Below are 23810 nucleotides of genomic sequence, written 5' to 3' on the forward strand. Positions count from 1 at the left end.
TGTATGCGCTGTGTTTTTGAGGAAATACAGAAATAAGCGCTGTCAGGATTCCATACAGTGTGAATGAATAATGTATGAAGCTGTTCAAGAGGAATATTTGTGTTTGTAAGTTTGAGCAGCATTGCAGTGAACAAGTGTTTTGCATACTTTATTCAGTACTGTGCAAACATTCTGCCAGGAAAACAAGAAATAGGTGCAGCAATTTATTCAAACATGCGCAAACATAACCAGAAATACAGTTTATAAGGAAGAGGCAGAGTTTGTACAACTCAAACAAGTTTGAAAAGTCAATATTTATTTATTTATACAGCCTGAACCCTCTTAGATGAGACAAATTTCTTTTATTCTCTGGGCACCAGCAGGAGACCCCTCCCTGAGGTTCTCAGAGCCCGAGTTGGTTCATATGGCTCTAACATGTCACCATGAAGAGACTTGTACCCGAGCAGAGCTGTTTTAAAGTCTATTCTCTGAGCGACAGGAAGCCAGTGCAGAGACCTGAGCACTGGACTAATATGGTCGTATTTCCTGGTTCTGGATGTACTGCAGCTGTCTTACAGCCCGTTTAGAGCCCAGTGAGCAGGCCGTTACAGCACACTGGAAAAAATCTAAATCTTACCAAGTATATTTGTCTCATTGAGTATCTCATTACACTTAATATAAGACACAACTGCCTAACAAGCACCATTTCAGCCAGATATAGGGACTTGTTTTAATACAATACATCTGGAATATCTTGTTAAATGAAAAAGTCTTGAAAACAAATTGTTTTGAGTCATATTTCACATGAAACAAGCTTTTTTTTCATTTGAAGAGGTTTTTAAGCTAATTTCAAGATCACTTTTATCTCAAAAGTCCCAGGATTGACCCCTGGGTAACCCCACAGAGACACACTTACCAGTCTTCGAGATGGGACTTGAACCAGTTTTAGAGCATCTTGAGGACTTTGTAGACAGGAGGCCGATCTGAGTAGCTGCGTTTTATATTTAAATGTTTTAGTTTTCCCCCTTTTGTAAAGTTTTAGCATCATAATGTCGCCAGTTTGAATGGCCACAAGCTTCTTTTTCTCCTCAACATTTCTATCAGAACACAGAAAATATAACGTGGTCTGTAAAATGTACAATGTAAATAATACAAATGCAATTGCCTTGTTTTCTAAGACTGAGAACCATCCCATCCTAGCTGGCCTAATGGGATTGGTACAGATTGAACAATAGGGGTCCCAGGATTGACCCCTGGGGAACCCCACAGGTCATAGCCATTTGGTCTGAGACACAGTCACTGATTTCAACAAAGTACTTCCGGTCCTCGAGATAGGACTTGAACCAGTTTTAGTGCATCTTGAGGACTTTGTAGACGGGAGGCAGATCTGAGAATCTGCGTTTTATATTTAAATGTTTTAGTTTTCCCACTTTTGTAAAGTTTTAGCATCATAATGTGTTCTATGGAGATAAAGCAAAGTGTAAATCGCCAGTTTGAATGGCCACAAGCTTCTTTTTCTCCTCAACATTTCTATCAGAACACAGAAAATATAACGTGGTCTGTAAAATGTACAATGTAAATAATACAAATGCAATTGCCTTGTTTTCTAAGACTGAGAACCATCCCATCCTAGCTGGCCTAATGGGATTGGTACAGATTGAACAATAGGGGTCCCGGGATTGACCCCTGGGGAACCCCACAGGTCATAGCCATTTGGTCTGAGACACAGTCACTGATTTCAACAAAATACTTCCGGTCCTCGAGATAGGACTTGAACCAGTTTTAGTGCATCTTGAGGACTTTGTAGACGGGAGGCAGATCTGAGAATCTGCGTTTTATATCTAAATGTTTTAGTTTTTCCACTTTTGTAAAGTTTTAGCATCATAATGTGTTCCGTGGAGATAAAGCAAAGTGTAAATTGCCAGTTTGAATGGCCCCAAGCTTCTTTTTCTCCTCAACGTCTTTATCATAACACAGAAAATATAACGTGGTCTGTAAAATGTAAAATGTAAACAATACAAATGTAATCTCCAACGATCCCATCCTAACAAGCATTCATCCATAATATGGAAGAAACTTTTAAACAAATTATGCAAAAAGAAAATACTGTGCTTTCTGATTTCTTTAACTGTCAGTTTGGAAAAGAAACGAGTAGATAAAGTGCAGAGAGTAGGGTTTATCTCTGCTGAGCTAACAGACAGCCACATTGATCTGAAGTTGGGTCCAATCGGCTTATTGTGCGGAGTTGACTCACAGCATTTCTTATCAACGGGAGGCTGAGCAAGCTGCTCACACAAGCATTGGGTTTGTGTGTGTGCAGCCTGGGAAAAGAGATAAGAGGAAGCTCGAGTTGGCAAACAATGGAGAACTGTCTCCGGTGGGCCTCTGGCAGTGAGGCCACAAGTGAAAACATCGTCAGTTTTGTGTCACGCCAACACCGACGGAAACAGATGAAAGTGCGTAGACGTCTCCACAGACGGCTCTGCACAGAGCGGCTTCTCTGGAGGACAGAGTGGTACACTAACCAGGACATCCATTCATCCCCAGAGTGCCCATCATTATCAGGAAGCCCATTCCCGCTCCTTTATGGCTTTGTTCCCTTTAATGCGGATCCGGCTCTCCGAGAGCTTGTGTTTCCACTCCAGCGGCATCAATTCAGCCAAAGCTAAGGTCACTATAGTCACATGACTACAGTATCAATCAATAAATATACAGCAAATAATCACCACAAAAGTCTGCTATGTAGCTTATCTGTGTGCAAATGCAGTCTCACTCACATAACAATGGACTCGTCTCCGTCTCCCTGTTAGCATTAGCATTAGCATTAGCATTAGCCTCGTTAACAGCCTGAATCCCGCCTTCACTACCTGGTCCTCCTTCCTCGCCGCTGGGGCAACATTGGACCCCTTTGTTTGGTGATAAATAAATCTAAAATTTTCTGCTTCCTTTTCATCTTTTACATTAATTAGCAAACAACAAATCCAGCTAATAACATCAGCTTTGACCTCCAGGCTCTCTCATCTCGTGGGAGGGAGGGGGGGGGGGGGGGCTGGGAGATACCACATTTCAAAAGGTGATACAAGTGTTGGGGAAGATGATACTTAGAACAATTGATTGTGTTGTTCAGAATTTCATTTGTAGTTCATTTATATGTATTAAATAATAGAATAATGAATACAAATTGACACAGAGTAATTCCATAAATACATTTTTTTGTTTGTTTTTTTTAAAGAAAAAAAGAAAAACGAACATTTACATTTTCCCCTGGAGCCCTGGTGTGGCAGCTGCCGTACCCAATTGACGCCCATGTTCCACTCGCTCTCGCACTGAAAGATGGAAAAGCGAAGCTCTGAATTGAGCAGACACAACTTGGAAGGATGTTCGAGCTGTAAGGTGTCTGGTTAGAAACCTTTCCACATTAATACATGAGAGTGTTGGAAGATCCGATCTGTCTCTGCTTTCTGCGGTCAGAATGAAAACCTTAATTAACCGAGAGTCTGAGTCCCGCTCCCCAGCAGGGAGACTTGGTTTTAATTCACCGTTTGTTCTCTTATCTCTTTCGCCTTTGCCAGGGAGAAATTACCCTTCTGTTGAGAATATTAGTAGATAAAGGAATATCGTGGAGTGTCTACTTCTGTCCAGTTTCCTCATAAGGAGTGGATATTAGCATAGGTTAATACAGGGACAGGTAGACGACCTGGTAATATCAGGATAAACTGGAGAATGGATTTGCTTTAGTTTAAAGGGCATAGAGAATCAAAATCGTCTTTTTCACGTTTTTGGTGTTAGTTCCGAGTCTCCCCGCTGTGGGGAGTACACACCAAGTGCCAGCAAGTGTCAGAACCTCTGTTTCAAGTACTCCCCTTTTTTGAATATCCCCCAGAAAAAGTGCCAATCCGTTTTTGTGAAAAAGTGATGTCACTTTTTCAGCAATCGCCCCCCCCCACACCCAAATCCACAGCCACCCTGTTTCAGACACGCCCCTTCGGCGAGAAACAGGAACAGGTGTGCCTTCCAAGGCTGTGAAAGCGGACTACGATCGTTACATATTCTTCCCCCGGAAAGCAATGTTCGCGATCAATGGCTTTTATTTATTTTTAACAGCATCCCCAGTACATACAACCGCCGACTTTTCCTTTGCTCTGCGCATTTCACAGAGTACAGTTTAGGGCTGCACGATTATGGAAAAAATCATAATCACGATTATTTGGATCATAATTGAAATCACGATTATGGAACAACGATAAACAACTGAATTTTATTGCACTTCTTTCCAAAAAAAAAAACAATATTTCAGTCCAGAATGTAATTTAAAATCACGAAATGAAATCTAGCTAAGAATGTACTATGTAAGGAATAAACAAAATAAAACTGAAATGCAATTATTATTGGTTAAATGCTTGCATGCTAGAGTATAATGCAACTGAACCCGCATTAAGAAAATATATATAATTTTTTTTTTTTTAAATAATTTAAAAAAATTAAAAAAAAAAATTAAAAAATCGCGTTTTCATTTTTCATAATCGTCGCGGCCAAAATCGCGATTTTGAATAAAATTCGATTAATTGTGCAGCCCTAGTACAGTTTCACAAACCTTGCTCAGTAGATGGTCAGTTCCGACAGGGACAGACAGACTGCAGCGAGCTGTGGCTCCGCTGAGAAGCTGATCGGCTGCAGAGCAGCCTCCCATCTATCCATGACCTGCACGTCTCCAGGACTATGGGGCGAGCAGGTGGGATCACAGCTGACCCTTCTCTATTTGCACCGCTCCCCTCGGGCTGGAGGCTTCGGTCCATTCGGACCAGAACCTCCCGTCACAAAAACAGTTTTTCCCCCTTGCAGTCGGACTTATGAACACTTCATAATCACCTCATAACCTGCCCCAGTCACTTTACCGTCATTAAAACTGCACTAACGAAGCTGCACTGTTGTTGCTCTGTATATTGGATACTGTGTATTGTTGTACACACCTTGAACATTTTATATTCATATATTTTGATTCTTTATTTTTTATTATTATATCCGATGTTACATGTTTGCACCTTACGCCGCAGCAAATTCCTAGTTAGTGAACACTGTTCACTAACAATGGCAATAAAACGAATTCTGACTCTGATGAGCTTTCTTTTCAGTCAGTGCATTACTCTATAGCTCTGTTTCCAGTCAGTGTATTACTCTATAGCTCTGTTTCCAGTCAGTGTATTACTCTATAGCTCTGTTTCCAGTCAGTGCGTTACTCTATAGCTCTGTTTCCAGTCAGTGTATTACTCTATAGCTCTGTTTCCAGTCAGTGTATTACTCTATAGCTCTGTTTTCAGTCAGTGTATTACTCTATAGCTCTGTTTTCAGTCAGTGTGTTACTCTATAGCTCTGTTTCCAGTCAGTGTATTACTCTATAGCTCTGTTTCCAGTCAGTGTGTTACTCTATAGCTCTGTTTCCAGTCAGTGTATTACTCTATAGCTCTGTTTCCAGTCAGTGTATTACTCTATAGCTCTGTTTTCAGTCAGTGTATTACTCTATAGCTCTGTTTTCAGTCAGTGTGTTACTCTATAGCTCTGTTTCCAGTCAGTGTATTACTCTATAGCTCTGTTTTCAGTCAGTGTATTACTCTATAGCTCTGTTTTCAGTCAGTGTGTTACTCTATAGCTCTGTTTCCAGTCAGTGTATTACTCTATAGCTCTGTTTCCAGTCAGTGTGTTACTCTATAGCTCTGTTTTCAGTCAGTGTATTACTCTATAGCTCTGTTTCCAGTCAGTGTATTAATCTATAGCTCTGTTTCCAGTCAGTGTATTACTCTATAGCTCTGTTTCCAGTCAGTGTGTTACTCTATAGCTCTGTTTCCAGTCAGTGTATTACTCTATAGCTCTGTTTTCAGTCAGTGTGTTACTCTATAGCTCTGTTTCCAGTCAGTGTATTACTCTATAGCTCTGTTTCCAGTCAGTGTATTAATCTATAGCTCTGTTTTCAGTCAGTGTATTACTCTATAGCTCTGTTTCCAGTCAGTGTATTACTCTATAGCTCTGTTTCCAGTCAGTGTATTACTCAATAGCTCTGTTTTCAGTCAGTGTATTACTCTATAGCTCTGTTTCCAGTCAGTGTATTACTCTATAGCTCTGTTTCCAGTCAGTGTATTACTCTATAGCTCTGTTTTCAGTCAGTGTATTACTCTATAGCTCTGTTTCCAGTCAGTGTATTACTCTATAGCTCTGTTTCCAGTCAGTGTATTACTCTATAGCTCTGTTTCCAGTCAGTGTATTACTCTATACCTCTGTTTTCAGTCAGTGTATTACTCTATAGCTCTGTTTCCAGTCAGTGTATTAATCTATAGCTCTGTTTTCAGTCAGTGTATTACTCTATAGCTCTGTTTTCAGTCAGTGTATTACTCTATAGCTCTGTTTCCAGTCAGTGTATTACTCTATAGCTCTGTTTCCAGTCAGTGCATTACTCTATAGCTCTGTTTTCAGTGAGAGCAAGGGCAGCCAATCAAGCAACGGCAACCGAATAGCGCCAACACCTACCTGCATTTCATAATGAGGTTGCCAGATAAGCTCTAAACGACGCCAATAAGGGAAAAAGACGCATTCTAAACCCAGCATAGTAACAGCTGTTTCAGAGAGCCTTTTAGGGAGGTTCTGAGCCATTACAGACCCAACCAATGTTTTTTGGGCTACATATCACATCACAGAACAAGGATTAATGCCCCATTCAACCTTTCTCTATCACCTTTAATTTAACTCCTCCGTCTTTCAGTCTGTGTTACATGATGCAATGAAGGAATCTTCAGGAATATAAAGAACAATTTATCTGCAAAGAAAAGCATAAATAAAGTTGGGATCTGGTTCTCATCTTGTTTCTCTCCCAACAGAACAATCAAGGTTGAGGTGTACGACTGGGACAGAGACGGCAGGTAAATTCTCTTAATTAATGTGATTCTGTCAGATTACAGCCTGCAGCATCACTAGAATCAGTTAGGTGGCAACTTCTGGTGAAATGAGGGGGAACCGGAGCCATTTTAGCATGTTTTTCATTTTAAAAACGTGGGGTAAGAACCATGTGTTGGGATGAGTTAAATGTATGTAGACTTGTCTTTCTGACTGTTGCTGCATTAGTTAATGAAGTGCATAATAAAGCACTAAAGTCGCCTAAAATAACTAAAGTCTCCAGCTGAAACTGGTGGCTTTTAAATTTCTGGTAAAAAAAAAAAACAACAAAAAAATAAAAATGTTAGAAAGGCCACGCCCTTCCCAAAGTCTGCTCTGATTGGTCGTCTTCAATGGCCTGTCAGGCTCCACCAATCATTTCATACTAGCTTTGTTTAAATTCGAAATTCAGATTTCATTTGACACGAAATTTTTGCACACATCAGTATGAGTCATCTAGATTTTTGAGAATTCAAAAATTGATTAAGATGACCCATAAAACATGTTTTAAATCTTTTATTCTTATTTTGGACCAATCTACTGGTTCTGGAAACAAGCTCATACTTTCTAATGTGAACACTGTTTTTTATATAATTATTGCAACAAAGATGAAATTTTGTAGCGTCAGAGCACTTAAATCTTTCATTATTATGTCATACATTTGTTCTATGGAGGACTGGAAACTGTCATAATTGAAAATTAATAATAATCTAGAATGTATAAATGGCTAAATGAAGAAGTTTATATTATGATAAATGCTACCAAAATTTAAATTAAGATTAGGATATGAAAAAACAATCGAACAGAATGTGAAATAAGTCAATTTTTCTGCTTTAATTTTAAACTGCATTCATTTAAATTTGTGTTAATATATCTGTTTATTTACTTTGCCTCTCGGTTTTTAATTTTATGTTATTTTGATTGGGATATATTTAGTTTCCTTCTTTGTTAATTTGTTTTTCCTGTATTTATTTCTGTATTAGTTCCCTTTACATCGCACTGATCTACGTATTCCCGTATTTCTTTATTTAAAAGATTCTTTATTTTATTCAAACTTCTTTTTTGGTTACGTTTTTTACTTCTCTGTCATTTCCTCTTTGCATTTTCTCCCTCTGTTCATTTCTCTCAGCCCATTTATTTCCGTGTTTTCTTTTTACTCTTCCATTATGCAAATGAGGGGGCGGGGCCTCAGATTGTCTCAAAATTAAAGCAGAAAAATGTCTTTCGAAGCAATTCTATTAGATTATTTTTTGCTTATAACTTAATAGTAATCATCATATAAAGTTATTTATTGAACCATTTATACATTTTTTTAATTTATTTTGGATTATGGCAGCTTCAGCCCTCCATATATTGCTGCTGGAAACCTGCATCCTGATATTTACATGGATGTTTCGAACACTTTTGCACGTCAGTTTGGTTTCAGTAACATGAGAACTTATCGTAGTTGTTGTAGATATTAATCCGACATATTCACACTGATAACCTCGGAGCCTGTAATCACACAGCGATGCATTTCCTTATTACCCCGTATCCTGATTGCATTAACATTTAACATGTCAGCTGTCTGTGTTCTGTTCATTTAATCCAAGTCGCAACGTAATTAACAGCGGTCTGTTTTCAGTAGGTAAGGAAGCAGCAGCATCTGGATTCAGACAAAGAGAGAAAAACGGGAGTTATTCTTCCATTATTTTTACTTTATCTCACTAAACTGATTTTAACAAGATGTTTGGGTGGTGTGAGATTCAGTGCTTTGACTTTAACAATCCTCATTTTTGTTGCCTTCGATAAACGTTTTCTTTTTAAAAACTCACAACACACAACCGAGGGTGAAATGCCAACGTTTCGTGTGTTCGGAGTTTTTACTTCGCCTGCTGGGCTGGACGTGATGCTGTTTGCAGTAATTCGCTGAGTAAATTCTCTCTTTCCTCGCCCTCTTTCTGCAGTCATGACTTCATCGGAGAGTTCAGCACCTGCTACAGAGAACTGTCCAGAGGACAGAGCCAGTTCAACGTCTACGAGGTGAGCTTTCGTGTTGAGGTTTCGTACTTCAGAAGTGTTCATGAGCAGCTGCTGGATCTGGTTCTTCTTCTGCAGATGTTAAGATAAAAACACATTGGCTGTGTTCGAAACCGCATACTACATACTACATACTGCATACTACATACTACATAATACATACTGCATACTACATACTACATACTGCATACTGCATACTACATACTACATACTGCATACTACATACTGCATACTACATACTGCATATTACATACTGCATATTACATACTGCATACTACATACTACATACTACATACTACATACTACATACTGCATACTACATACTGCATACTACATACTGCATATTACATACTGCATACTGCATACTGCATACTGCATAATACATACTACATACTGCATACTACATACTACATACTACATACTGCATACTACATACTACATACTGCATACTACATACTGCATACTGCATATTACATACTGCATACTGCATACTGCATACTACATACTACATACTGCATACTGCATACTACATACTGCATATTACATACTGCATATTACATACTGCATATTACATACTGCATATTACATACTACATACTACATACTGCATACTACATACTGCATACTGCATACTGCATACTACATACTACATACTGCATACTACATACTGCATACTACATACTGCATATTACATACTACATAATACATACTGCATACTACATACTACATACTGCATACTACATACTACATACTGCATACTACATACTGCATACTACATACTGCATATTACATACTGCATATTACATACTGCATACTACATACTACATACTACATAATACATACTACATACTGCATACTACATACTACATACTGCATACTACATACTGCATACTACATACTGCATATTACATACTGCATATTACATACTGCATACTACATACTACATACTACATAATACATACTACATACTGCATACTACATACTACATACTGCATACTACATACTGCATACTACATACTGCATACTACATACTACATACTGCATACTACATACTGCATACTACATACTACATACTACATAATACATACTACATACTGCATACTACATACTGCATACTACATACTGCATACTACATACTACATACTACATACTGCATACTACATACTGCATACTACATACTGCATATTACATACTGCATATTACATACTGCATACTACATACTACATACTACATAATACATACTACATACTGCATACTACATACTGCATACTACATACTGCATACTACATACTGCATACTACATACTACATACTGCATACTACATACTGCATACTACATACTACATAATACATACTACATACTGCATACTACATACTACATACTGCATACTACATACTGCATACTACATACTGCATACTACATACTGTATACTAAATACTACATACTACACACTACATACTACATACTGCATACTACATACTACATACTACATACTGCATAGTACATACTGCATACTACATACTACATACTACACACTACATACTGCATACTACATACTACATACTGCATACTGCATAGTACATACTGCATACTACATACTACATACTGCATACTGCATACTGCATACTCATCGATCAGACAGTATGCAGAGCGTTTACCCACAATGCATTTCGCTCCTGCCCGAGCCGAAATCAGCCGGCCTGAAGCTGATTTCCCTTAAGCTCTAAACTCTGTAAACTTTAGCAACATTTGAAACATTTTCAGGTGAGAAAGTAGTCGTTTAGATCCCCAACGTGTTGAAAACCTGACAAAATACCGGCTATTTACAATTTTGTTCCCACGAATTCGGCGCTACTAAAGCTAGCCGCAGTGAGCAATGCACTTCCTGTTATTTTCACAAAATAAAATACCCGTTGCCTTTTATCATAGGGAAAGCCATTACCATACAATTGGTGCTTTTGTTTTGAAAACAGGAAGTGAACCTACCCTCGTTGTAGCTAGCTTGAAACTGCCGTTTTGACAGGAAATGACGATCGGCGACGTCACGTTACGTTGCATCTTGGGTAGTTTGAGTATGAGTAGTAACCTCATGATGCATACCCAACATTTCGGAGAATATGCTAAAAGCTATACTCTACTTTTGGATTCATTTTTGGATTTTGCGTACAAATGTGATTAATCGTGATTAATCAGGGAAATCATGTGATTAATTAGATTAAAGATTTTAATCGTTGCCCAGCCTTAGTAAAAATAATAGATACTTTGAAGTACTTTACCTCCACTAAGAATAGTACTAAGAGGAGGAGTGGCAGCAAAGGATACGACACTAGGTTTAGCAGCAGTTATGGGGTGTAAGTAATATTGAACAGTGTACCAGGCTATGCCAGTGATGGCCCAGGGAAAGAAGCTGTTTCTCAGGCTGGTTGTCCTGCTCTTTAAACACCTGTCAGAGGGCATGAGGTTGAACGGGTTCTGTCCTGAGACACCGTGTGCTGGTGGTGTCCTCCAGAGAGGGTTGGAGAGCCGATGACCCTTGGTTGGCATAGCAGGCGAGTACGTTTTCTATGGTGCCGCGGTACAAAGCCACCAACAGTTTCCCCTCCGGATGGTTCCCCCTCAGCATCCTAAGGAAGTGGAGTCTTTGTGGGGCTTTTAACCGATCCAGGTTGGCACCTGATACACTGGAGCGGTGGGCAGCCAATAATCCCAGAGTTATAAATGGAGGTTTGAGATGGTTTTTTGGTGGTTTAGTTGAATTGAACTTTAAGATAAGAGCCACATTTGGCATGTGATCGTTACAAGAGTTGTCCAAAGAAATAAAAACTAATTTTAAACTCTACCAACAGCGCTGTCTTCGCCTCCTCCAGCTGACCAACATCTGACACGAAGCTCTAACAATTTCTGAAAAAAGTGTTGGTTCTGATCATTATTGCTCCAAGAAAATCCCAAAGATTCTTTTCTCAGTGGGTGAAGCTGTGCTTCCTTATGTTTGCAGGTACTTAGGTACACATGGAGTAAGAATTTAAAGAATCCTTTACATCCTGAGCCACTTTTCCTCTTTTCTTTTAAAGCATAGATGCACAAACACACACTTACGCTGACATTATGACAGATCACCTGCTTATTCTCTCCCAGGAAGAGTCAGCACATCTTTATTAAATATAAAGGGAAGCACACCAGGGACGGCCATGTTAAACAGCTGCTGTTTGCCTTCTGGTTCTCAGATTATCACACACACAGTCTTAGTAATTCTGCATTTATCAACCTGAACACAGCCGAGTGGGACAGTTAGATGCACCCGGTGTGCGTTTCAGTTCACCTTCAAAGGCAGTTGTGTCCTCGTGGGTGGCTGCTCAGAGTAAACCAAGGAGAAATACATAAATCCACACATTAATGCGTTGTTTCCTTGAGGTCGTCTCTTTCTGTTCAACCTTGACACAGTTTAATGAGACCATGAAGCACAGAAACAGTGTTTGGGATTCAGAAGGAGTGTCAGCTCTGGTCCCTGCAGTGTGAGAGACGATTTAAACTCAGGGCCGCAGTTGAATTAGTCTCTCTTCTTGAATATTTTCTTTAAAAAGCACTAAGAGCTTACTTATATCCAAATGTGCTTCAGGTTAGGAGCATTTTTATTTATGTAATGTAATTTTGTAGCTTTTTTTTTAGTCTTGTGGCATTAAAGGAAACAGGCCACTGCTCTCAAACTTATACGTGGGGTGCCCCAGGGCTCAGTTCTCGGACCACTTCTGTTTTCTTTCCGTACGTTACTCCTGGGCCCTCTACGTAAGAGTTTTAAAGGAATCTCCTACCGTTGCTATGCAGATGATACACAGTTATACTTTCCTGCCTCAGTGAACTCTGCCATCACTCATTTAATGTTCCCTCCATCTGAATTCTAGTAAAACTGAATGTTGAATCTCACATCTCTAAGCTCATCCGGTCTTGTTTCCTTCATCGAAGACAAAGATCTAACCTTTGCTTCCATTTGATCATCTCAAACTTTGAAGACAAACTTAAAAAAATCCTCGTAACTCACTTTTCACGTGCGTCTCTCGGTCCTTCACAGCCCGTCTTAGCAAGTCTGCTAGCAAAAAACTAGCTCCACATATCACACTTATTCTTGCTTCTCTTCTCTGGCTTCCAGTGAAATTCAGAATCCACTTTATGATCTTTTTATGAACATATAAAGCTCTACATGGACTGGCCCCTGCTTTTATATCAGACCTACTGACATCTTATCCCTTAACTTTGGAATAACTTCGTCAGTATATCAGGTCGACTCAGTTTGTGTTTATAGGTTAGCTTTCCCTCCATTTTTCTGCCATAGTTTACATTTATATGCATGTATGGATTCATTGAGTGATCTGTAAACGAGGGCTAAAACATCTGTGCTGGTGTTAAAAGTTCTCAGTTTTTCATATGTTGGACTCTGTTACCCTTCGAGCACATTATTACAGTATAACAGAGACAGCAGTATGGAGCCTGAGAGCTCACGCTAGCTTACGTTAGCACACGCTAGCACACACAGCAAACCAAGCTCAGACTTCCACACGTTAAACTGACAAAAAAGCATTTTTTATTCTCTATTCTGTTATCAATACTGTACTAATCCATCTTTTAGATACTGTCTTGTGTTTAACTGGTGCTGGTTTTTTAAACCAGGCTTCACTTTCCCTTCATCTGTGTTTTAAATGCATTTTCAGAGGCTGAATTTAACAAACTACTGCTCATTAGGTACCGTTATAATCTGCATTTACTTACAAAAGAGAACTCAAAGCAGGGATGAAACAGACTAAACACTTTACTGGTAGAACATTATTAATTATTATTATTAAATTATTAAGCTAAAGAGCTGCTGTTAATAGAAAATATCTGCAGCAGAGCTGAAATAGTCTGAGGAAAAAGCAAATAGGGGAGCAGGAAGCTGTTGTTACTCTTCTCCACAACAGCCTATTCATTCGTACTTACAAAAGGTACCTAAAAGATTTAAACTAAGGATGCAAATATGAATTATTTTATTTTATTTTTTATTTTATTTTTTTCTTATTATTTTTTAAATTAATTTAGTCATTTATTATTAGTATTATTATTATTAGTTAGTTAGTTAGTTATTATCAATTTATTTAAAAATTAATTTATCATTATTATTATTATTATTATTATCATCAGTTAGTTACTTATTTTTAATTTATTTTAAAAAATTAAAAAAAATGTTAGTTATCAATTTATAAAAAAAATTACTTAATTTTTTGATTTAATTGATTTAGTGTTTTTTTTTTATTATTAATATTATTAGTTAGTAGTAGTATTTTTATTAGAATTGGTATTATTATTGTTGTTGTTAATATACAATCATTGTAAATATTAATAATTGTTTTAGCAACTTGACTAATTTCAATTCCCCCATTGGGGGATGAATAAAGTATTGTTCTATTCTATGAACTGATATTGGATTATTCTGCCTTGAGATGGCGTTTGTTGTTAAGTATCAATCTGTTCATTTTCAGGTGGTAAATCCAAAGAAGAAAGGGAAGAAGAAAAAATACGTCAACTCTGGAACGGTGAGGCGTAAAAACCTGAATCTATCTTATTTTTCCTTAATTCCCAGAGCAGTTTTACGTGCCTTTATGGTTCCGAGCTTCATGTGAGGTAACTGGATGCTGTTGTGGGTCGGATTGTCTCATTTCCAGGTGACGCTGCTCTCCTTTCTGGTGGACATTGAAGTCACCTTCCTGGACTACATCAAAGGAGGGTAAGTCATGGCTGTTGAACGCACTCTGACAGACGGGGGGGGGGGGGTTGTGCTAATAATGAGAGCCAACATGCTGAGTGTGCCGGTCTCCATAATAACGCCATCACGACAGATAATGATCCCTAAGTGTGAGGGAATCGGATGGAAAAGTCTCCATTTGCATGTGAGACGATGGCATTAAAAAGGATGTGAGAGTGACAGCTGCACTTCCAAACCCTGTTTCTGTGCACGTGCGCGTGCATGTGCATGTATGTTGCTCAGGAGATGCTGACCGCGTGCAGCCAGGCATGGCAGAAACGCTCGCCTACACACTCTGCCTTCATTAGAGTCACAGAGGGGGAGATTGTCAGGGGAGAGAACAGTGTGGATGTGAGTGTACGCCTGCAACTTTGGAGAAAATATGTCATCCCAGTATTTCTCTGCTGCCCTTGTAGCTTCGGTTCTTTGGGTGTTTCTGAGAGGAAAACCACTTAATTTTCCCCGTCACTAACTACAACACGGCGTGCTTTTAAGCACATTTTGTGTCAGAGAAGCAAGAATCCAGTGTTTGTTTGCTCTTAAATTAGACAGATAGATAGATAAATAAATACTTTATTCATCCCAATTTGGGAAATTGTTTTGTTGCAGCAGCGAAAAATAAAAGATATGAAAACAATTAAAGTAAAAACAAGCAAATAGAATAAAATAAATATAAATATAATATAAATAAAATAAAATAAAAATAGTGAATAAACATTCGCTATATACAAATCTAAATCTAAATCCTCAAAAATCAGCTAAATGTTTGCATCATATCCACAAATGAGCTAAAAGATGAATCACTTTGGGTCCCAGAACTACTTACTAGTTGTAAACCGATGTTCGTTATATTTATATTTATATAGGTCATGTGAAAAAGATTCAGGTGTCACCCCAAGGTCAGAAACCCAAAGAGCTACATCTCAGACTCTGCAGGCCTCAGTTAGCATGTTAAAGTGATACTCCGGAGTAGATTCAACCTGGGGTCATTTGAACCGTGACATCCAGCCAAGTAGCCCATCCGAAGTTTTTTCGATATTGGCCGAACATCAGCTGAGTTACTGAGTTATCCCGAATAGCTTAGCACAAGCGCTAACGGACCCTGGCAGGATCTCCAAAATTACCACACTAAACTCACATGCCATGACACCAAACTTCTACAGTAGTACAAATATGGTCTGTACTCACCAAACGATGCATTTGGAAGTTTGTACATAGTCCAGGAGTTTATTATTATCAACACAAGCCTGATAGCTTCTCTGCTGCTAAAGCTGCGTCGACGTCACTTCCTTGATCTGGGAACTTCAAAGTAAGATGAGGGTTGATCTACTACTGTAGACAACAAAGTATATGCTCTATTCTACATGTTTTTTTATGAATTTTTATGTTGTAGAGTTGTGAAATTATTTTATCAATGGAGAAATTGAGCAGCCTTGCTTTGTTGTCTACAGTAGTAGATCAACCCTCATCTTACTTTGAAGCTCCCAGATCAAGGAAGTGACGTCGACGCAGCTTTAGCAGCAGAGAAGCTATCAGGCTTGTGTTGATAATAATAAACTCCTGGACTATTTTCAAACTTCCAAATGCATCGTTTTGTGAGTACAGACCATATTTGTACTACTGTAGAAGTTTGGTGTCATGGCATGTGATTTTAGTGTGGTAATTTTGGAGATACTGCCAGGGTCCGTTAGCGCTTGTACGAAGCTATTCGGGATAACTCGGTAACTCAGCTGATGTTCAGCCAATATCAGTAAAACTGCGGGTGGGCTACTTGGCTGGATATCACGGTTCAAATGACCCCAGGGTGAATCTACTCCGGAGTATCGCTTTAAAGGTTAAAGGTCACCCCAAGGTCAGAAACCCAAAGAGCTACATCTCAGACTCTGCGGGCCTCAGTTAGCATGTTAAAATTTAAAGCAGTTTATTTTATTTTATATTTATTTTATTATATTCTATTTGCTTGTTTTTACTGCTTTAATTGTTGTCATATCTTTTACTGTTTACTGTACGCTGCCGCAACAAAACAATTTCCCAAATTGGGATGAATAAAGTATCTATCTATCTATCTATCTATCTATCTATCTATCTATCTATCTATCTATCTATCTATCTATCTATCTATCTAAAGGTTAAAGGTCATGACAGCACAGGTAGAAACAGACTGAACAGGTATGGCTTGTGTGGAAGGGCTGCAGGAGAAAGCCTCTTCTCTCTAAAAAGAACATGGCAGCACAGCTCAGGTTTGCAAAGCTGCATCTGAACAAACCAAAAGACTTCTGGAACAATGTCCTTTGGACAGAGCAGACCAAAGTGGAGATGTTTGCTCATAGTGCACAGCAGCACGTTTGGAGGAAACCAAACACAGCATATCAGCACAAACACCTCACACCAGCTGTCAAGCACGGTGGTGGAGGGCTGATGAGCTGGGCTGGTTCTGCAGCCACAGGACTGTTTCAGTGTTTGGAACCTAAATGGACTCTAATGGTCCAGGAGCAAATACTCCTTATTGCATAATGGGCAGACGGCCAGTTTGTGTGCAGAGACAGATGTTCCGCTCACCCTTTCAGGACGTGTCTCATGCCCTTTCTGTGTGTGTTGGACGGTCTTCGAGCCATTTTCTCCCTCATCTCATTCCTCTGATTGACGGCTCTTTTTGCAGCTTCAACCCGATCCGCTAATTGTTCCTTTGGACCTAATTGGGAGCACGATCTGATGCATAAATGACTGATTTAAAAGGCTCCGTCTTTCCTTCCCCCCCTTTGATAAAGCGTCGGCACCACCCGTGACTTTAAACAAAGCGGGCCTTTCTTTGTGCGAGCGGGACGATAAAAGCCGTGAATTGTTGGCGCTATCTTTCATTTTGAAGGCAGACCTGTCTCTCACGCTGACAGATATTGTTCCCCCTTGTTTTGGTTGGTGAATTGAGCTTTGAAACAGGAATAGAGACGTCATTCAGGTAGGTTATCATCAGTTAGAGGAGCAGACACAAAGAGGGGGGAGTGAAACCGGCACATGTGCCTCACAAATCAACCAGCTCAGTGCATCACTCAGTGGGGTCACATGGCTCTGAAAGGATCGGATTATTGGCTAAATTACAATCAGACTGAGTTATTCAAGGAAACAGACAGTGGAGCGAGGCTTCTACATAAAAACTACAGAAAGATGCTGATGTTAAAAGTGTGCTTGCACAACAAATGTTATGGCACTTTCATTCATATGGCAGCACATTTAAAATAAAGCTAAATGCTAAAAGCTATACGCTACTTTTGGATTCATTTTTGGATTCTGCGTACAAATGTGATTAATCGTGATTAATCAGGGAAATCATGTGATTAATTAGATTAAACATTTTAATCTTTGCCCAGCCCAAGTGATTCTCCTTGGATATCTGGCGGTGAATGAATGGGATCATTGGCACAAAGCGTGTCATACCCCGGTATGATAGGTGGCGCTGTACCCATTCCAGCTGTTGCTAATAGAGCCACTTCCTGTTGACCTCTTCACCACCAACAACAACAACAAACTCAGGCGTTGGAGAAAGATGGAGAACGCAGAGCCAGATGAAGCTACGTCCCTCTACATTTGGTCTGTGATGAGCTGCTTGTTGCACAAACTCGATGCCCAACGGAGCATTCTCCATCGCGTTGTTTGTTTCTTTCTGACGGCGACAACAACAGGAATATCGTCTCCTTTGACTTCCGGGTCACGACCCCGGGAAAACATCTGGAGCATGCGCAGAACGCAAAGTCTGATTCACCACGAGCTTCAGCGTCTACAAGCAGGTTTAGAGTGACTTTCAACCCAGTTATCTCGGGGTCTGAATCCCATCCGATCCAGTTCTTAGTCAGATTAAGGCGTCTACATGCACTTAATAACTCAGTCTGATTGTAATTTAGCCAATAATCCGATCCTTTCAGTGCCATGTGACCCCACAGACTGCGAGGCTAATTTCACTTCATGCAGGTAGGAGCTCTCCTCCCCTCTGATGCTGTTTTTAGTTCACTCAGTGCACGCTCCCCCGAGTAACAGGAAAGCAGTTTTTCTGAGCATCTTTCTTACGTTGGAACATTATCACTTCATGTAAAAAGTCACAGTAACTGAGGAAGGATGCATCTCTGTGTCCGTGTCGTCTTAATATCTCAAAACTTAGCGACCGAATGAAGCATTTCCTGCCGCTGCATCCCTGATACAGATGCAGGAATGTTGAAGAACAGAAAGCTTATTTGAATATTAAGCACAGCCCCCTCAATCGTCGCCCCCGCTGCGCTCTGTTGTGTCACATCGGCTCCCGGCTGAGTCACTGAAGGCTGAAACAGCGTTAAACAGCGGGGGAAGATCAGTGACTGACGGGGAACCGGCTGGATTTAAAGGCATTCCCCCGTTCACCCTCACCGCAGTGCAGACATACGCTGCTGTATTTCATCAGCCGCGACTCACCGGACAGCTTCAGACTGAAGCAACGGCTGTGTTCGAAACCGCCTACTTCTCCTACTAACATTAACTTTTCTTAAGTTCCCGGATGCATACTAGATTCTCCGAAATGTTGGGTATGCATCATGAGGTTACTACTCATACTCAAACTACCCAAGATGCAACGTAACGTGACGTCGCCGATCGTCATTTCCTGTCAAAACGGCAGTTTCAAGCTAGCTACAACGAGGGTAGGTTCACTTCCTGTTTTCAAAACAAAAGCACCAATTGTATGGTAATGGCTTTCCCTATGATAAAAGGCAACGGGTATTTTATTTTGTGAAAATAACCGGAAGTGCGTTAGCTCACTGCAGCTAGCTTTAGTAGCGCCGAATTCGTGGGAACAAAATTGTAAACAGCCGGTATTTTGTCAGGTTTTCAACACGTTGGGGATCTAAACGACTACTTTCTCACCTGAAAATGTTTCAAATGTTGCTAAAGTTTACAGAGTTTAGAGCTTAAGGGAAATCAGCTTCAGGCCGGCTGATTTCAGCTCGGGCAGGAGAGAAATGCATTGTGGGTAAACGCTCTGCATACTGTCTTATCGATGAGTATGCAGTATGCGGTTTCGAACACAGCCAACGTCTGGTTTATCTGCTCATCTGAGGAGGAACACGCTTTTAAGTAGCACCTCAAACCTCTTTTTCAATTAAATTCCTGATCAAAAAGCTACAAAAGCTCCAGTTTCAACCATGAGTTTCCATCTCTGTTCAAACCGCCCTGTGACCCCGGCAGCTCGGCTTCCTTTAACCCTCCTGTTGTCTTGCGGGTCAAAAGTGACCCACTACCATGTTTAGCTGTAGAAAAAACACCTTAAACTATCTTTTACTATCTATACTAGATATTTTAACTAAAGGATGTCTTGGACATTTTAATAAGAAAGTTTTTAGAGGCTAACATTCAGCACTGAGCTACCTTTCAGCAAAGGTAACCAGTTTAACTTTGTCAGTGACAAATGTTATATCAGAGTTAGAGATATCTCAAAAATTAGACCCAAAGAAACAGCCAAAGTGGAGTTTTTCCAGAGTTTTTGAGCCACAATTGCACCTGAAAAACATTTCCTGCTTTTATTTCAGTGGCTTTTATTCCCTTTGCTTGGTGTGTGCTCTAATCTCTACTCAGAATCATGAAAATATATCACCGAAAACAGAACAAACGGGTTCTTTCAACCATGTTCAATGTCATGTCAATGCAATAAAAGACCATAATAGGGCAGCAAAGTGAAAAATATAAGTGGAAAAGACATAACTTCGTACATAAGCCAGAAAAAAGGAGTAATTTAAGCAAAGTCCCACTCAGATTCCATTATGAGTCATATTTAAATGTCGAGCGTTAAATCCAACTTTTGTTCTGCCAAAAACTGACATTGACTTTGAAATTAATTGTGACAAATTAGAAAATAATCACAGGCTGCAGAGGTTTGATCGTGTTAATTTGTACCAGTGACTCAACTCGCATTAACAGCGTTTTTTTAACCCCTTACCTGCTTCTTTTATTATATTTAGTGATTTTCCTTACGTCTCTACAGCTGTCCATCTTAGAGTGACACATTTATTTAAGAGCTGGCTCTATTGTAATGTTTAATGGTCTCTTTCTGGGTTCACCTTGTGTTTCTGGCTTCCCATTTATCGCAGTTTGAGCTGCTCAGTCAAACTCTGTGCATGTGTGACTGAGGGAGATATGGCAGAAGAGAAGGAGTTCATGCATAATTTAGCCTGCTTAGCTGAAGCTCGTCTGTGCCAGCGTGGGGAACTGGACCAGAAATTGCTTTCTCTGTCCTCTTGTCCTTGCAGCTGTCTCCTATGAAATTTGCTTTCAGTGGTTTTTTTCTTGTTTTTCATAAAGTTGGTGAATTCAGTCGGAATGAACTCATAGTTCTGTGTTCCAAACCGCATACTTCTCCCACTACTCCTACTAATTTTTTGAGTTAGTATGCGAGTTTGAGTAAGCAGAAGTTCCCGGATGCATACTAGATTCTCCGAAATGTTGGGTATGCATCATGAGGTTACTACTCATACTCAAACTACCCAAGATGCAACGTAACGTGACGTCGCCGATCGTCATTTCCTGTCAAAACGGCAGTTTCAAGCTAGCTACAACGAGGGTAGGTTCACTTCCTGTTTTCAAAACAAAAGCACCAATTGTATGGTAATGGCTTTCCCTATGATAAAAGGCAACGGGTATTTTATTTTGTGAAAATAACAGGAAGTGCATTGCTCACTGCGGCTAGCTTTAGTAGCGCCGAATTCGTGGGAACAAAATTGTAAACAGCCGGTATTTTGTCAGGTTTTCAACACGTTGGGGATCTAAACGACTACTTTCTCACCTGAAAATGTTTCACATGTTGCTAAAGTTTACAGAGTTTAGAGCTTAAGGGAAATCAGCTTCAGGCCGGCTGATTTCGGCTTGGGCAGGAGCAAGATGCATTGTGGGTAAACGCTCTGCATACTGTCTGATCGATCAGTATGCCGTATATAGTAAGTAGTTTCGAACACAGCCATAGTTCTGGGATTCGGTCTGGTTTTACACTTTCTTCTGTTCTAAGGAAGCAGCTTTCGAGATAAAGATCACAACCGTGAAGTTAAAGATATAAAAATTACAATCTAGAACAGGGAACCACCGACTTAGTGAGTTCACTTATATAAACGGATATTTGACCTCAAACTGAAGTCTGAACTTTATCAGGAGCCGGTACAAAGACGTCATGAGACCACTTAGAGCAGGGATGTCCACATCCGGTCCTGCAGGTTTTAGATGTTTCCCTGCTTCAACACACCTGATTCAGATGAAATGGATCTCTTCAACAGATTGTTACGTCCTGCAGCAGCCTGCTGATGATGTGTTGAAGCAGGAAAACGTCTAAAACCTGCAGGACGGCGGCCCTCCTGGACCGAGTAAGAAGCCTCGCAGCTGAGTTTTGAACCTTTTTTAAGCCCAAAGATGACTTATAACAGTCCAATCATGAGGAAACAAAGGCTTGAATCGTCATTTCTAATTCCGACTTGGACACCAATCGTAGATGAAAAAAGCATGAATGTGATCATCAAAACTAAGAGCCTGGTCGAATGTAACGCCGACATTTCAGACCTTTGACCGAACCAGTGAGCAGCCATCCGGCTCTTTGTGGCATCAATGCTGCCCTGAAGGACAGATTCTGTTATTCCTGGAGAAAAAGGAAACGTACAGTTGGATATCATCTGCGTAAAAATGAAATGAGAGCCCTTTAAAGGGGTTCAAGGTGTGTCCAAGTGGTGGGAAACAGAACAGAACCAGATGAGGACACAAAGCCAAGAAGGAAACCCATCTGGGGCTGATGCAGAGATGCCCACCCATGAGTGATCTGCAGAGTACGGTTATTAGGGATGGGAATCGAAAACCGGTTCTTGTGGAGAACCGGTTCCCGGGGTTTCAATTCCAGTGGGCGCGAATGATGTCCAGCGCAGCCAGCAGCCAACAGTAAACATGGCGCCCAAGCAGTACAAACGCTCGAAAGTTTGGTTCCACATCCCTAAAAAAGACGACAACAGGGCAACTTGCAAAATGAATATTTCACCAAAGGGAGGAAATACTACCAACATGCAATAACTATGAATGAATGTCGCGTTTTCGATCTGCTCCGGACTAACGTTGGTGAATCTGAACCCAGCAACGTTAGCAACGTTAGCATGTCCTCGGCTAACACTGCAGGTAACTAACTAACTAACAAACACTGCCTATCATGTTAGCGCCATTTGCCTCATTGTAAAAGCTGCTGTTAGTAACGGTTAAGGTTAAATGAATGCCTTCTCAGGCATTACATTTAGATGCATCCAATGTAAACTGTGCAGACCGAAGAGCAGACCGAGCAGCAAACACCGTAACAGGCGCGGCTATCGCTAGGTGGCTGGACGCATTGATATCAAGGGAGGCAAAAATAGCGCCAAGCGATTGTGAGCTCTGACTTTTTCCTGGAGAACCATTTTGTGATGCAAATGTATTACTCTGTTGAACGCATATTGTTCTGAGAAGCAAAGCGCTTTATTTTTTAAACCCCAGCCAACTAGCCGGACTACCTTCATCAACACCAAAACGAGGCTGGAACTCTGCTCACAGGACGCAGCAGGGGGTAAGAAGATGTTCAGAAATGATGTTGCTGATATGGGATGTTACACAGCTTCATGTCAGAAGAGGCGAACTGGCCCTTTAAAGAGGCGAACTGTCCCTTTAACAGAGGAGCTGCTCTGCTCTGGATCTCGGGCTCTTCCTGTTGGTCTGCACCAGGTTTAAACCCAGAAAAGCTGCCCTAACGTTTGTTGGGTGGCCATTAAACCTCCTCTGTGACCTGCCGAGGCGGCAAAGATGATGAGCTGCTCGGTGTTTGACAGCAGAGGCCGACGGGGGGGCGGTGCTGAGGTGTGAAATGTGTGAAATGTCTGTGGCAGAGTGCTCGATTCTGCTGCTTCAGGTTGACAACAGAAGGAGTGTTTTGCTGGAAAGAGACGCACGGCTTTCTGGTGATATTGTTTGTGCCCCGTTCTGTGTCTTCATCCTTTTTTTTCATCATTTCTAACTGTTGCAAAAGGTGGAGTTTTAATATTTGGGTGTTTACCGGAAGTCTTACATCGTGGAAAGAGTTCAGTCATTTATGTGCTGTGCTGTAAACCTGTGGTTTG

The 23810-nt window shown here is 40.3% G+C and overlaps 1 protein-coding gene across 1 annotated transcript in view; it reads left to right on the forward strand.

The window, feature by feature from the left end:
• LOC142385116 (copine-8) overlaps positions 1–23810 on the forward strand; it is a 139831-nt gene that overhangs the window by 87258 nt on the left and 28763 nt on the right. The window contains exons 10-13 of the mRNA XM_075471302.1: positions 6846–6887; positions 8847–8922; positions 14426–14479; positions 14609–14670. Coding sequence (XP_075327417.1) covers positions 6846–6887; positions 8847–8922; positions 14426–14479; positions 14609–14670 — 234 coding nt within the window. The remainder of the gene's footprint in view (positions 1–6845; positions 6888–8846; positions 8923–14425; positions 14480–14608; positions 14671–23810) is intronic.

The sequence above is a fragment of the Odontesthes bonariensis genome, chromosome 8, assembly GCF_027942865.1.
Source record: "Odontesthes bonariensis isolate fOdoBon6 chromosome 8, fOdoBon6.hap1, whole genome shotgun sequence".
NCBI lineage: Eukaryota > Metazoa > Chordata > Actinopteri > Atheriniformes > Atherinopsidae > Odontesthes > Odontesthes bonariensis.